Raw genomic sequence first — 14,216 nt, forward strand, 5'->3', positions numbered from 1 at the left:
GTAAGGCTGTGATGAGGGGGTTCTTGATACAACAGAATGCTGTAAAGAAAAGGACACAAAATGAGAAAAAAGATAAGATTCTGAAGAAAATTAAAGAATTTGAGAAGAAGTTAAGATTAAATCCGAAGTCACAGCCGATTCTGAGAGAAATTAAACTCTATCAAGCACAATATTCCAAATTGATAAATCAGGAAATAGAGTGGAAAGTTAAATTAATGAAACAAAGAACATTTGAATCGGCAAACAAATGTGGAAAACTGCTAGCATGGCAGTTGAAGAAGAGACAAAAATTAAATACTGTTACAAATTTAGAGGTTGAAGGAAGAAATATTCAGAACCCTGTGGATATCAGAAAATGCTTCCAGAGATATTTTTTAAAAAAATATACTCAAGGGCCGCAAGATGAAATGGAGATAAAACAATTTTTGAAAAAAAATGGACTATCAAAATTATCACAGGAAAATAGAGTAATCCTGAACTCTAAAATAACACGACAAGAGATTGAACAAGCCATTCAGAACACGCAACTGGGCAAATCCCCAGGGCCAGATGGGCTCACCTCCAAGTACTATAAGACATTGAAAGACTATTTGATACAACCATTGTTGGAGGTTTGCAATGAAATTTTGGAGGGGAAGAAGGCGCCGGAATCGTGGAAAGAAGCGTTTATCACATTGATACCAAAATTGGAAACTGAAAAGACTCAACTTAAGAACTACCGCCCCATCTCTCTTTTAAACGTGGATTACAAAATATTTGCAGACATTTTAGCAAGTAGATTTAAAAAAGTTTTGAACCAAGTAATTCACAAGGACCAGGCAGGCTTTCTCCCAGGTAGACATTTGTTTGCTAATACAAGGAACATTATTGATATTTTGAAACTATTGCAAACAAATATCAACACAAAAGCAGTGTTAATTTTCATCGATGCGGAGAAGGCCTTTGATAATATTTCTTGGAAATTTATGAAGGAAAATTTGGAAGGGATGGGAGTGGGACGGGGTTTTGGAAATGGGATAGATGTAATTTATTCAGAACAAAAGGCTAAACTGATAGTAAACAATGTGATTACAGAAGAGTTCAAAATTGAAAAAGGAACACGACAAGGCTGCCCTATTTCCCCATTGTTATTTATTTCGGTCCTGGAGGTGCTCTTGAACATGATTAGAGGGGACCGGTTGGTTAAAGGGATTGAGGTCGGAGAGAAACAATATAAACTTAAAGCGTTTGCAGATGACCTAGTTTTGACTCTACAGGAGCCAGAATCTAGTACGAAAAAAGTACTACAATTGATTCAAGAGTTTGGTCGGGTAGCGGGATTCAAATTAAACAAGCAGAAAACTAAGGTGTTTTGACAGTTACAGAGTCAGAACGGTTTCAGAAAGAGACAGAGTTAAATGTGGTCAAAAAAGTAAAATACCTAGGGGTGAACATAACAGCAAAAAATCTGAGTCTATTTAAAGATAATTATGAGAAATGTTGGGTTGAAATTAAGAGAGACTTAGAAACTTGGACAAGATTGAAACTTTCCTTGTTAGGCCGAATTGCTGCTGTAAAGATGAATGTATTGCCAAAAATGCTGTTTTTATTTCAAACATTGCAGATTGTGGACAAAACAGAGTGTTTCCGGAAGTGGCAGAGAGATATTTCCAAATTTGTCTGGCAGGGCAAAAAGCCCAGAATTAAGTTTAAGATATTAACTGATGCGAAAGAAAGAGGGGGCTTTGCCCTGCCAGACTTAAGGCTGTATTATGAATCAGCAGCTTTCTGCTGGTTAAAAGATTGGCTGCTTCTTGAGAATACTGATGTATTGGATTTGGAAGGTTTTGATAATGCGTTTGGTTGGCATGCATATTTATGGTATGACAAGGTTAAGATTAATAGGAATTTCAAGAACCATATCGTCAGAAAAGCATTGTTTAATGTCTGGACAAAATACAAAGACTTATTGGAAAACAAAACTCCAAGGTGGCTTTCACCATTGGAAGCTAAGGCCCGAAAAAGACTCAATATGGAGGCCAAATGGCCGAAATATTGGGAAATATTAGAAAAAGATGGAGACAACTGGAAATTGCAGAGTCAGGAGAAAATGAAAGACAAAGTGCGAGATTGGTTACATTATGCTCAGATTAAAGAAGTTTTTAAACTTGATAAAAAGCTAGGATTCCAGGTGGAAAAATCGAAGTTAGAAACGGAACTGTTAGAGCCTAAGACTAAGGTACTTTCAAGAATGTATAACTTGCTGTTAAAATGGAACACACAAGATGAAATGGTTAAATCGGCTATGATAAAGTGGGCACAGGATATCGGGTACAATATTATGTTTGAGGACTGGGTAAAATTGTGGACTACTGGGCTGAATTTCACTGCATGTAATGCTTTGAAAGAAAATGTAATGAAAATGATATACAGATGGTACATGACCCCAGTCAAACTTGCAAAAATATACCACTTGTCTGATAATAAGTGTTGGAAATGTAAGGAAAATGAAGGAACGTTCTTTCACCTTTGGTGGACTTGCCCTAAAGTGAAGGCTTTCTGGGAAATGATATATAATGAGCTGAAAAAGGTATTTAAGTATACCTTCCTTAAGAAACTAGAGGCCTTCCTTTTGCGTATTGTTGGCCAAGGGGTACTAAAGAAGGATCGAACATTTTTTATGTATGCAACAACAGCAGCAAGGATACTCGTTGCCAAGCATTGGAAAACTCAAGATCTACCCACACTGGAAGAATGGCAGATGCAACTGATGGACTATATGGAACTGGCCGAGATGACGGGCAGAATCCGAGACCTGGGAGAGGAGACGGTGGAAGAAGATTGGAGAAAATTTAAGATTTATTTGCAAAAGTATTGTAAATTGTATGAATGTTAAGCAGGATGTTTGATCATAAACAATTGGGCACCATGGAAACAAATGAAGTGAATTATGAAGATAAGTTAAATTTATGAAAAAACTAAATTTTTAGATAATTATTGGGTTAATTTTAATGCACTGAAGAGGAAATAAACATACCTAAAATTTAAGATATAACATTGTAAAAAGGGATTTTAAGGTGGGGATAAGGTGAGAAATTGCTGGTTTAATTTTTATAAATTTGGAACGTAGGAGCGGGAGATGTGAGGAAGTCCAAGGAGGATCAGAAAATATGTTATGACACATGACATTTCTGTATGTTTTATTTTGTTTGTTGTATTTAAAAAATCTTTAATAAAAATTATATAAAAATAATAATAATAATAATCCAGTTTTCAAGCTGTCCAATTTGGGGGCCGTGGATGTCTCTTTTAGGAGCGGATCCCATAAGCAAGTTAAGGCACAGTGTGAGGGACGTGTTTCTTTTTCTTTGTCCTGAATCTGCTGCCAGTTTCTTCAGATAACCTTGAGCTCCATTGTGGGGTTCCTGTGTTTGTGTGTTACATAACAAAAATGGAGATTCAGCACTTGCATGAATTATGGAAATGAAATAGTTGTTTCATTATCCTCCTGCTTCGCAGCCCCCAAAAGTCTCCCAGGGCAGCTTACAAATGCCATTTGTTTATTTCGTCTAAGTTACAAGGGCCTTGCTTTTCCACTCCTGTTCATCCTGGGGATGGTCCCCAGAGTCAACGTGAGCTACTTTTGTTTTTTTATATATAAATAATTTTTTATTAATTTTCATCATAAAAATACATGTCACGTCACATTTCAGCTTTAACAAATTTTTCACTTTTAGACTTCCTTCAGCCTCTCTGATAATCATCCAAGTTAAACGTGAGCTACTTTTGTAGTGTCTATTCTGACCCTAAAATTTCCTGGCATCCCTCTGGGGGCTGAGATAAGAGCCCCACCCCATCTCCCTGTTTGGTAACTCTTGCATTTAAACACAGGGGTGGGGGTGCTTCTGCTGGTGCCCCCTATACTGACAGAAATTCCAAGACTAATTGGTTCTTCCTTCTGCCTCTTCTTCCTTCCTTCCTTCCTTCCTTCCTTCCTTCCTTCCTTTCTTTCTTTCTTTCTTTCTTTCTTTCTTTCTTTCTTTCTTTCTTTCTTCTCCTTCCAGGATCGGGTGCCGGGATCAGGCTCTCAAGGTGGGTGTCTGTTTCTTGGGTGCCCATCCCCAACTTGGCTCCTTTGGATGTTTTGTCCTACTACTTCCATTGGCCCCTAGTACCATCATCTGACCGGGGACTGATGGGAATTGTAGTCCAAAACAGCTGTAGGGCACCAGGTTGAGGAAAGATGCTCCAGAGTTTCCTCTTCACTCTCCCCCCTGCCCAACCTGTCCTTTGAGAAATATTTCCATGCTTTGAAATCCACAAGAGTGGGAGCTTTCCCCCCCCCCTTTCCTTTCTTCCTTCTCTCTCCACACCATTTTATTTATTTCTACTTTTATATATCAGGGCCTTTCCTCCAAGGAACTTGAAGTGGCATGTGCAGGTCTTCCCCCTTTCCCATATGATTCTGACAACAACCCTGTGAGGTAGATTTGACTGAGAGACAGTGAGTGGCCCAAAGCCACCCAGCCAGCTTCCTGGCCGAGGGGATTTCAACCATGGTTCTCCTAGGTCTTAAAGTGACACTCTACACCACACTGCCTCTAAACTTGCCCCTAGTTCCCTGTTGCTCTAGAGCAGCCTTCCCAAACCTGACACCCTCCAGATGGGTTTTGGCCTACAATTCCTATCAGCCCCCAGCGTCATTTGGCTGTGCTGGCTGGGGTCTGCTGAGAATTGAACCCCAAACATTTGGAGGGCACCAGTTTGGGGAAGGCCCTTTGTAGTTTGCTGTTTTCCCTGTTAAGGAGCAATTGTTCTGGGACTTGGGTTGAACAGGTCGTACTTAACAGCCTTCTTGTTTCCCTTCCAGGTCGAGAAGATGCTGTCTTGAGCTATGAAACCGTTGTACAAATGGAAGGTGAGAACCCTAACCCCTTCCCTTCCTCAGCCCTGAATTACGTTATTATAGATGTTGTTGTTTGTACAATGAGGAAGGCTCAGAAGCGCACCCATTGCTTTGTGGTTGGTTGTAATCAACTGATGGTTTCAATTTCCCTTTTTTGAGTTGTGTTCTCCACCAGCACAGCCCATTTCCCATTTCTTTGGGTTTTTCCACCCCTAGTTCACTACGCTCGACCCATCATTATCCTGGGCCCCACTAAGGACCGAGTCAACGATGACCTCCTCTCGGAGTTCCCTGACAAATTTGGCTCCTGTGTCCCACGTGAGTCTGACGGGGTCCCTATCCCTGCCCCAAGATAAAATTAATGGGGGGGGGGAAGGATTTCTGCTTGAGGAGGAAGCCTTGGCTTGGGCTACTCTTGCTCCCCTGTGCTTGACGGAGACTCCCCACTCCCGCTTCTGCAGACACCACTCGGCCGAAACGGGAGTACGAAGTGGATGGAAGGGACTACCATTTTGTTGCCTCACGGGAGAAGATGGAGAAGGACATTCAGAGCCACAAGTTCATCGAGGCCGGCCAGTACAACAGCCACCTGTACGGGACGAGCGTCCAGTCAGTGCGCGAGGTGGCTGAGCAGGTAGGCAGGAAGTGGAGAGTCAAAGAATCACACAAATGCCAGAGTTTCTGAGAAATCATTCTGTGGTAGAGCACCTGCATTGCATGCAGAATGTCCAAAGTTCAGTCCCCAGCAGGGACTGTGAGAGACTCCTAGCTGATACTGAGGAAAGCAACTCAGCATAGGCAATATTGAACTAGGTAGACCACTGACTGAGTAGGCAACTTCCCCCTAACAGAAAGGTTTGGAAAAAGCAAGCAGGGAGAGGTTACCAAAACTCAAGAGTCCATTGATATTTAGACGCTCTCCAGCAGCACGCAGCCAGGGTCTTGCTCAGTGCTAACGCACCAGACTCAAATTATCCCCTTCCCCTGTTTGACTAGGTGTCTGGGGGCTGGTTGTTATAGCGGGGGCGGGTAGCAGAGGATCCCTGAAGGTTGACATCCACAATATGCTGTATATATCCCCTCAATTGTGTTTGGGCGGCTGGGAGGGGGGGGACAGAATAGGCGATTGGCCTGCCAGTGGAGTGGACATTTTTGGCAGGCGGAAGCGACTGGGGAGGCCATGGGATAGCTGTGGCTTTGCGTGACCAGTAGGGGGCAGAAATGGAATACAATTTGGTGTTGAAACCTCTTGACCACATTTCTCTCTCCCCGCCCAGGGCAAGCACTGCATTTTGGACGTTTCGGCCAATGCCGTGCGGAGGCTGCAGGCAGCTCAACTTCACCCCATCGCCGTTTTTATCCGGCCACGCTCCCTCGAGAATGTTCTGTGAGTGGCCCCCCGGGGTGGACAGGGGCTGTGGAATAGGGGGCAGGGGCAGGAATCATAGAATCATAGAATCATAGAATCATAGAGTTGGAAGAGACCACAAGGGCCATCGAGTCCAACCCCCTGCCAAGCAGGAAACACCATCAGAGCACTCCTGACATATGGTTGTCAAGCCTCTGCTTAAAGACCTCCAAAGAAGGAGACTCCACCACACTCCTGGGCAGCAAATTCCACTGTCAAACAGCTCTTACTGTCAGGAAGTTCTTCCTAATGTTTAGGTGGAATCTTCTTTCTTGTAGTTTGGAACCATTGCTCCGTGTCCGCTTCTCTGGAGCAGCAGAAAACAACCTTTCTCCCTCCTCCATGTGACATCCTTTTATATATTTGAACATGGCTATCATATCACCCCTTAACCTCCTCTTCTCCAGGCTAAACATGCCCAGCTCCCTTAGCCGTTCCTCATAAGGCATCGTTTCCAGGCCTTTGACCATTTTGGTTGCCCTCCTCTGGACACGTTCCAGTTTGTCCATGTCCTTCTTGAACTGTGGTGCCCAGAACTGGACACAGTACTCCAGGTGAGGTCTGACCAGAGCAGAATACAGTGGCACTATTACTTCCCTTGATCTAGATGCTATACTCCTATTGATGCAGCCCAGAACTGCATTGGCTTTTTTAGCTGCCGCGTCACACTGTTGGCTCATGTCAAGTTTGTGGTCAACCAAGACTCCTAGATCCTTTTCACATGTACTGCTCTCAAGCCAGGAGGGTGTTCACACATCACTTGTCCCACACCTAGGAAGCACAGGGGGGCTGAGAGGTTTTCTGCTTGCCCTGTGCTTCCTGGGTACGGATACTCTGAGCAGTTTTCCATTTGCCCCGCTGCTTTCACCAAGGATACCCCACTCTTGACCACTGAATCAGAGGCAACATTAATCTGTGGAAAACCCAATAGAGTTTTGTTCCAACTCAATGGTAAGAAGCAGGTTTTCCCAGGGAAGAGCGGCGTGACAAGCAGAAGTGGTGGATGAGCCCTCTGTTGCCATCTTTGCCAGGAGGGTGTAAGATGTTGCACAAAGGTTGGATTGTGCAAGGGGGTGGGATGTGGCCTGAGATCAGCCAAAGCTTTCATTTATCATTCACCATTTATTTACTTAAGGCATTTACTGTATTTTCCGGCGTATAAGACGACTGGACGTATAAGACGACCCCCCAACTTTTCCAGTTAAAATATAGAGTTTGGGATATACTCGCCATATAAGACTACCCCTCTTCCAACGCACACCAAATAAAAATTAAAAAACCAATCTCCAGTCCAGCTCGGAAATCCGCTCCACTTCCCAATGGCCAGGGGCTTCTGGGGCCAATTTTCAAGCGTATTTCTGCTTCATCTAGAGAGCTTGGTGTCCTCTGATTTAATTTGCTGTCGTTTTATCCTTTGGTAGGGAGTTGCTGCAGGAGCTGCTGCTGTAGCCGGCGTATAAGACGACCCCCAACTTTTGAGAAGATTTTCCTGGGTTAAAAAGTAGTCTTATACGCCAGAAAATACAGTATATGCTGCTTAACCATGAAGCTCGCTGGGTGACCCTGGCTCAGCCACTGCCTCTTGGTGTTTCCCTGCCTCACAGGGTTGTTGTGGAGATTAAATGAGTAGGAGAGGGGAAACCATGTATACCACATTGAGCTCCTTAGAGGAAAAGTGGGATATAAATGCTATAAATAAACAAGATTAATCCTTAGCATTTCTTAGCAGCACCTAGCAAGACAATCTCCTCCGCGCTGTTGAAGAAAGACAAAATTGTTCAGGGGCTTTTAAGTCTTTGTTTTAAAAAGAGAAGGCAACAAAGGGTACTCCCATGCTGTCACTATTTTCGGGTGGCATTCAATCACAGACCAGCAAATTCAGGTTGCACAATTATTGGCAAGGTCTTGTGCAACAAACCTGCTCTCCTCTACCCCACCCTCCCTCCCTCCAAAAAAACATATAGCCGTTTTTCTATAGGGGATGTGGTGGGTGCTTCGAAACAACCTCCCTGCAAACAAATCAGAATGAATGCTCATTCAAAAGGAAAGGCTCAGTGATGGAGCCTTTGCTTTTTGGATGCGGAAGATCAAATCCCCGACAGCATTTCCAAGTAGGGCCAAGAGAGAGTCCCTGCTTGAAACCCTGGAGAGCCACTGCTGCTGGTCAGTCTAGGCAGCAGCTGGCTGGGGCTGATGGGAGTTGTAGTCCCAAACTGCTGGAGGGCACCACCTTGGGAAAGGCCGGATTGGATGCATTAATGGAAGCAGGCAAGGGATAGCCGTTGTGATGTCTAAAGAGCACCTCCAGATATATCCTGTCAACACCAGTTGCTGGGGAGCAGCCACTAGAGAGGGTTTTTCCCTTCATGTCCTATTTAGTGAGATTTACAGAAGCATCTGGTTGGCCACAGGGTGGGAACCAGGCTGTCCCAAGTTGGTTTCCCAAATAGCAGAAGCAGGTGTGTACACACACACACACACACACACACACACACACACAAACACACTATGTGCACACCCAAAGCACAGGGGGGAAACCCAGCAGAATACAGGCAGGTGGAAGAGACAGCTTTGGGGTTGCACAATCTTCGTAATCATTGTGTCCTCCTTTCCCCCCTTCCTTCTTCTCCAGAGAAATTAACAAGCGGATAACGGAGGAGCAGGCGCGGAAAGCCTTCGACAGAGCTACAAAACTGGAGCAGGAATTTACAGAGTGCTTCTCGGGTAGGTCACCTCCTGCCCCCTCTTGCTTTCCGAACCATCAGCTCTGGGCACAATTCACAGAAGGCTTAAGTCGGCGGCGGGGGTGTGTGGTTGTGGAGGGGAGCCTCAGGCTGCTTTTGGGGTTTTCAGAGAAGGGTAGCTCATTGGTGAAAGCATCTAACCTTGTGTGCAGAAAGTCCCAGATTTAATCCCTGACAGTGACTCCAGGTAAGAGTTGGGAATGTCCACTGCCTGGAGTGCCACTGCTGCCAGTCACTGGGCGCATCAGAACATGGGAAGAACCCTGCAGCTGGAACAGCTCAAAGGGGAACCATTTAGTCCAGCACTCCGTTCTCAAAAGTGGCCAACCATGGGAAAACCACAAGCAGGACCTGAGCACAACAGCACCCTCCTTACCTGTGATTGCCAGCGTGCATAGCCATTGTGATTAGTAACCAGTAGCGGCCGCTGTGGTCTAAACCTCAGAGCCTAGGGCTTGCCGATCAGAAGGTCGGCAGTTCGAATCCCCACGACGGGGTGAGCTCCCGTTGCTCGGTCCCTGCTCCTGCCAACCTAGCAGTTCGAAAGCACCTCAAAGTGCAAGTAGGTAAATGGCTTTTCCGTGCACTGCTCTGGTTTGCCAGAAGCGGCTTAGTCATGCTGGCCACATGACCCGGAAGAACTGTCTGCGGACAAACACCGGCTCCCTCGGCCAGTAAAGCGAGATGAGCGCCGCAACCCCAGAGTCGTTCTCGACTGGACTTAACTGTGAGGGGTCCTTTACCTTTACCTTTTAGCGGCCTCATCCTCCAGTGTACCTATGATTTCCTCCTATTGGAAGGAGCTTCAGCAGCTATCTAATTCCTCCCCACTGTAGGAATTGTGGGCATACAATTCATGCAGGTGGGCTTGACTTGCATAATCCAAGTTTGTCCAAGTTTAACCAAGGCCACAGTGTGAGCTTCAAGGATGGGCCTACATCCGACGAAGTGGACTGTAGCCCACGAAAGCTTATGCCACAACAGTTTTGTTAGTCTTTAAGGTGCCACAAGACTCTTGATGTATCCAGGCCAGAGGAGAGATGGTGGGGCCAATTGGCATGAGGCCTAATCCAAGTCCCCTGGTAGAGGCAAAGGGGGACCCTTTGGCCTACATTTACCATATGGTGGGCCTCTGACCAGCTCTGCACAGCCCTGGATGTATCTGCTACAACAGGCATTCTGGGACTCTTCTCTTGCCAGGTGCTGAATATCAGCTGCTGAGAGCCACAGGAGAGGAGAGAGTGGTGTTTTGCTCAGGTTCTGCCTCCTGTCTTCCCATTGGCTCCCAGTACGTTTCTAAGCACAATTCATAGTGTTGCTGCTGACCTTTAAAGCCCTAAACGGCCTCGGTTCAGTATATCTGAAGGAGCATATCCACCCCCATAGTTCTGCCAGGACACGGCGGTCCAGCTCCGAGGGCCTTCTGGCGGTTCCCTCCCTGCAAGAAGTGAGGTTACAGGGAACCAGGCAGAGGGCCTTCTCGGTAGTGGCGCCCGCCCTGTGGAACGCCCTCCCTTCAGATGTCAAGGAAATAAGCAGCTATCCTATCTTTAAAAGACATCTGAAGGCAGCCCTGTTTAGGGAAGTTTTTAATATTTAATTCTGTACTGTTTTTAACATTTGATTGGGAGCTGCCCAGAGTGGCTGGGGAAACTCAGCCAGATGGGCGGGGTATAAATAATAAATTATATTATTATTATTATTATTATTATTATTATTATTATTATTATTACTGAGGCATTTGCTTGGCCACAGTAAGAACAGAATGCTGGACTCGATGTGCCATTGGCCTGATCCAGCAGGGCTCTTAGATCCCGGAATGAGCCCCTGGCCTGGTTCAGCAGCCAGCCTCTTCTCAATGTTCTTACTAACTGATCTCTCGGGTTCTAAAAGCAACCCCAGACTCTCTCTCTCTTTGACACTCTTCTCCCTCTTTACCCCCAGCCATCGTAGAAGGAGACAGCTTCGAAGAGATCTACCACAAGATCAAAAGAATCATCGAGGAGCTCTCCGGCCCGTACATTTGGATCCCGGCTCGCGAGAGACTTTAGGAGCTTAATGTGAACTGATATTTCCCGGAAGGGATGGCAAAACCAACCACCACCGAATCTGCGACAGAGCTGTCCTCTCTGGAGAGGGGGACCGACTCTTGTCTCTTGCCACTGAACTTAGCTGTTTGGTTAATATTTTGGGGATGGGTGGGGATGTCTTGGGACAGGCTTCTTTCGTTTCTTCCGTTGACTCTTTAATATTCTCAATTTTTGTTTTCCTTTTTCCTTTCTTTTTTCTTTTCTTCTTCTTGCGTGATCCGGCTCCCCCACCCCTAATCCTGATTCAAAACCGCTCCCATTTTAATTTCTGCAGCAAATGTGGGGCTTTCTTCCATCCCCAACAGCGCTAGCGCATGCATGCTGTCATTTGGGGGGGCAGGTGGTGGCACAGGGGAAGAATGGGGGGGTTCTTAGATTCTGGTCTGTTTCGTTTTACAAGCAGCAAGGTGGAGGGGAGACACACGCAGACTCTGAACTCGAAGAGAGAAAGACTGAAACAAACTTACTTGTGGGAGAGAAGAGAGAGATATTTTTTAAGAAAAACTTTCTGCAAATGGAAGCCACTTTTGATGAGTTTATTTTCCAGGACTTCCACCCCTTTTCCCCCAGTGATTCAGAAGAAAAGAAGGCATTGTTGCTGAGGAGTTTTAAAGTTCCCTGGTTGTGGTTTGATCATTAGGGCAGAGAAGAGGGATGGGGATTCCGGAGGGTTTTTTAATTTTGGAAGGAGCTGCAACACTGCACACTCGTTAAAAGAATCAAAACAAATTCACCAGTCTAAGTTTTCTGCTGTTTAAAAAAATAAAAAACCTGACTATTTTCCCCTTGGAAGGAAACAAGATACCTTTTTCCGTTCCTTCCCTCTTTTGTTTTGGCTGAATAATATTCTACGATTGAAACAAGCACAGACCCAGGACTGATGAATCCAAGATAATCCTCGCTTGCAGGAATGGCCTGATGATGACGATGACTTTGGGATATAATATATCTATATCTATATATCTATATATAGATAGATATATATTATTTTCAGTTGACTTTTTCTCTCTTTTTGATTTTCTCTTTCTATTTCATTTTGTTTTGTTTTTTTCCTCTTCAGTGCATGAAGTTTACTTTTGTGGCTTCAAAATTTAGCAGAAAAAGGATAACAAAAAATAATAATAACAATAATCATGGAACCATTTTTGCTAATCCAGCAATCTATATTTTTCTTTCTGGGGGAGGGAGAGGAGAGAGAGAAAAAAAGAAGAGAAAGGTTGGGGGGAAAAAAGGGAAATAGAGTTTTTTTGATGTCCTGTGACTATTTTTTGGGGTCATATCAAGTATTTTGGTGCGGCTGTGCGTGATGTATGAAAAAAAAAATACACAGAGGAGAACAGTTTTAGTGGGTGGGAGATATATTTCGGAGGGCTGTTTTAAGTTCACTTTGAAGATTTTAATTTCCAAATCTAATGGATTAATTATTATTTTTTGTATATAAAGAAAAAAACAGAGTTTGGACTTGGGGGTTGGGGGAGTTGGAGATATTTAGCCCCCAACCCCACTGCTCCAGCCACTGCTGGCCCCCGGCAAGACACAAAACTCTCCAAAATTTAGCCTGTCGGGGGTAGGAGGAAGGTGCTGGGTCAAACTTGTACTCTAGGAAGGAAGAGCTGCTGGTGTGTCAGTGGAGAAGTTTATTTCTGTAGCTGCTGCGAAGTTAAGCAACACAGATTCTGCTCCAAACACTTGAACTAAACTTCCGCTCGAACCAGGTTCTCCCCTGCCCCACCCTTCAAAAGCAAGCCTCACCCTGACCGTTCATAGAAATAATTTTTAAAATGACAGGGGTTGAATCTGACATTTTAATTATGCCTGAAAAGCATATGTTGGACCTGGTCCAAAGGCTGGCTACCACCCCCCCACCCCGCCCAAGGAGCGCAAATGTCTTTTTTTAAACAACCGCTGAATTGAGGCAAAAACAAGGATAATCTACAGAAAACAAAAGGAAAGATGCAGCTGGAATGGAGGTACAGAGCACAAGGATACCAATGTGCTTGGAGGGGGGTGGGGCACTCCAGGGCTGTGTTTGCCCCCCCTCCCCCAAAGTCGCCCCAGCTCACACGACTAAATATGCCAATTCACCCACAGGCCAGTAGGGTAAAGCTGGGGGGGGGGGAGTTTACTCTGGGGAAACTGCCCATCCATGGCAAGATGGCGGCTGGCAGATGTGGCCTCTGATCCTGATTTAAACAGTTTGATCTGGCCATCTGCGCCCCCTCTTCAGGCCCTTCTAAAAGTGTGCCATTTCCAGCAGGGCATGCCCAGACTCCTGAACTCCCTGGGTTTTCTAAGAGGGCCCAGAAGGGATCGGACACTGTGCGTCTCTTCTCCTCGCCCCCCTTCCCCTCCCAGTAACGCTCTCTGAACACAATGGGTGCCTCCCGTCACACTGATTTGTTAAGGGCTTTCCTCCCAAGGGAATGGGGTTCCTGGTGCCAACCCCTCCCCCCCAAAAAAAACACCAGTGTGTTGGCATGGAAGGGGTTGGTCGGATGCAAAGGTTTCTTCTCCCTCCCCTGGGGCATTATTTAAAAAACAAAACAGGATGTAATTGGAGGTTGTTTCTTGCCGGGGGGCCACGTGAAGTTTGTTTGGGGTGGGCGGGTGGGTGGGGAGATATAAGAGTATTTTGCATAGAAATATTATCGCCTTCGGCAACGAATAATTAAAAACCAATGAAAAACCCATGCACTTGTGTGGCTGTGTGGTTTGCTTCAGGCGGGGAAGAGGAGGAATAGTTGTGTTAACTTCAGAATCACTTCTGTTTTCTTCCTAAATACCAGGGGTGGCCAACTCCCAAGGGACTGCGATCTACTCACAGAGTTAAAGACTGGCAGTTATCTACTCCCTTTTTGGAGGTTCAGGTCAAAGTGGTTGAGCATTTTTTAGGGAGGAAACGGGTGGCGCTGTGGTCTAAATCACAGAGCCTAGGGCTTGCCGATTGGAAGGCCGGCAGTTCGAATCCCCGTGACGGGGTGAGCTCCCATTGTTCGGTCCCTGCTCCTGCCAACCTAGCAGTTCGAAAGCACATCAAAGTGCAAGTAGATAAAGAGGTACTGCTCCAGCAGGAAGGTAAACGGCATTTC

General features: G+C 45.4%; 1 protein-coding gene across 18 annotated transcripts in view; it reads left to right on the top strand.

Moving 5' to 3' along the window:
* Positions 1-13,576, top strand: part of DLG4 (discs large MAGUK scaffold protein 4) — a gene marked incomplete at its 5' end in the record, with an annotated part of 145,924 nt that extends 132,348 nt beyond the window's left edge. For all 18 annotated transcript variants that reach the window (XM_079951796.1, XM_079951800.1, XM_079951802.1 and 15 more), the window contains 7 exons: positions 4,044-4,071; positions 4,850-4,897; positions 5,102-5,203; positions 5,347-5,519; positions 6,163-6,272; positions 8,926-9,017; positions 10,982-13,576. In XM_079951796.1, the coding sequence (XP_079807922.1) occupies positions 4,044-4,071; positions 4,850-4,897; positions 5,102-5,203; positions 5,347-5,519; positions 6,163-6,272; positions 8,926-9,017; positions 10,982-11,088 (660 nt within the window). In that variant the 3' untranslated portion in view covers positions 11,089-13,576. The remainder of the gene's footprint in view (positions 1-4,043; positions 4,072-4,849; positions 4,898-5,101; positions 5,204-5,346; positions 5,520-6,162; positions 6,273-8,925; positions 9,018-10,981) is intronic.
* Between the last annotated feature and the right edge of the window lie 640 nt (positions 13,577-14,216).

The sequence above is a fragment of the Podarcis cretensis genome, assembly GCF_951804945.1.
Source record: "Podarcis cretensis genome assembly, chromosome: 13".
NCBI classification, from domain to species: Eukaryota; Metazoa; Chordata; class Lepidosauria; order Squamata; family Lacertidae; genus Podarcis; species Podarcis cretensis.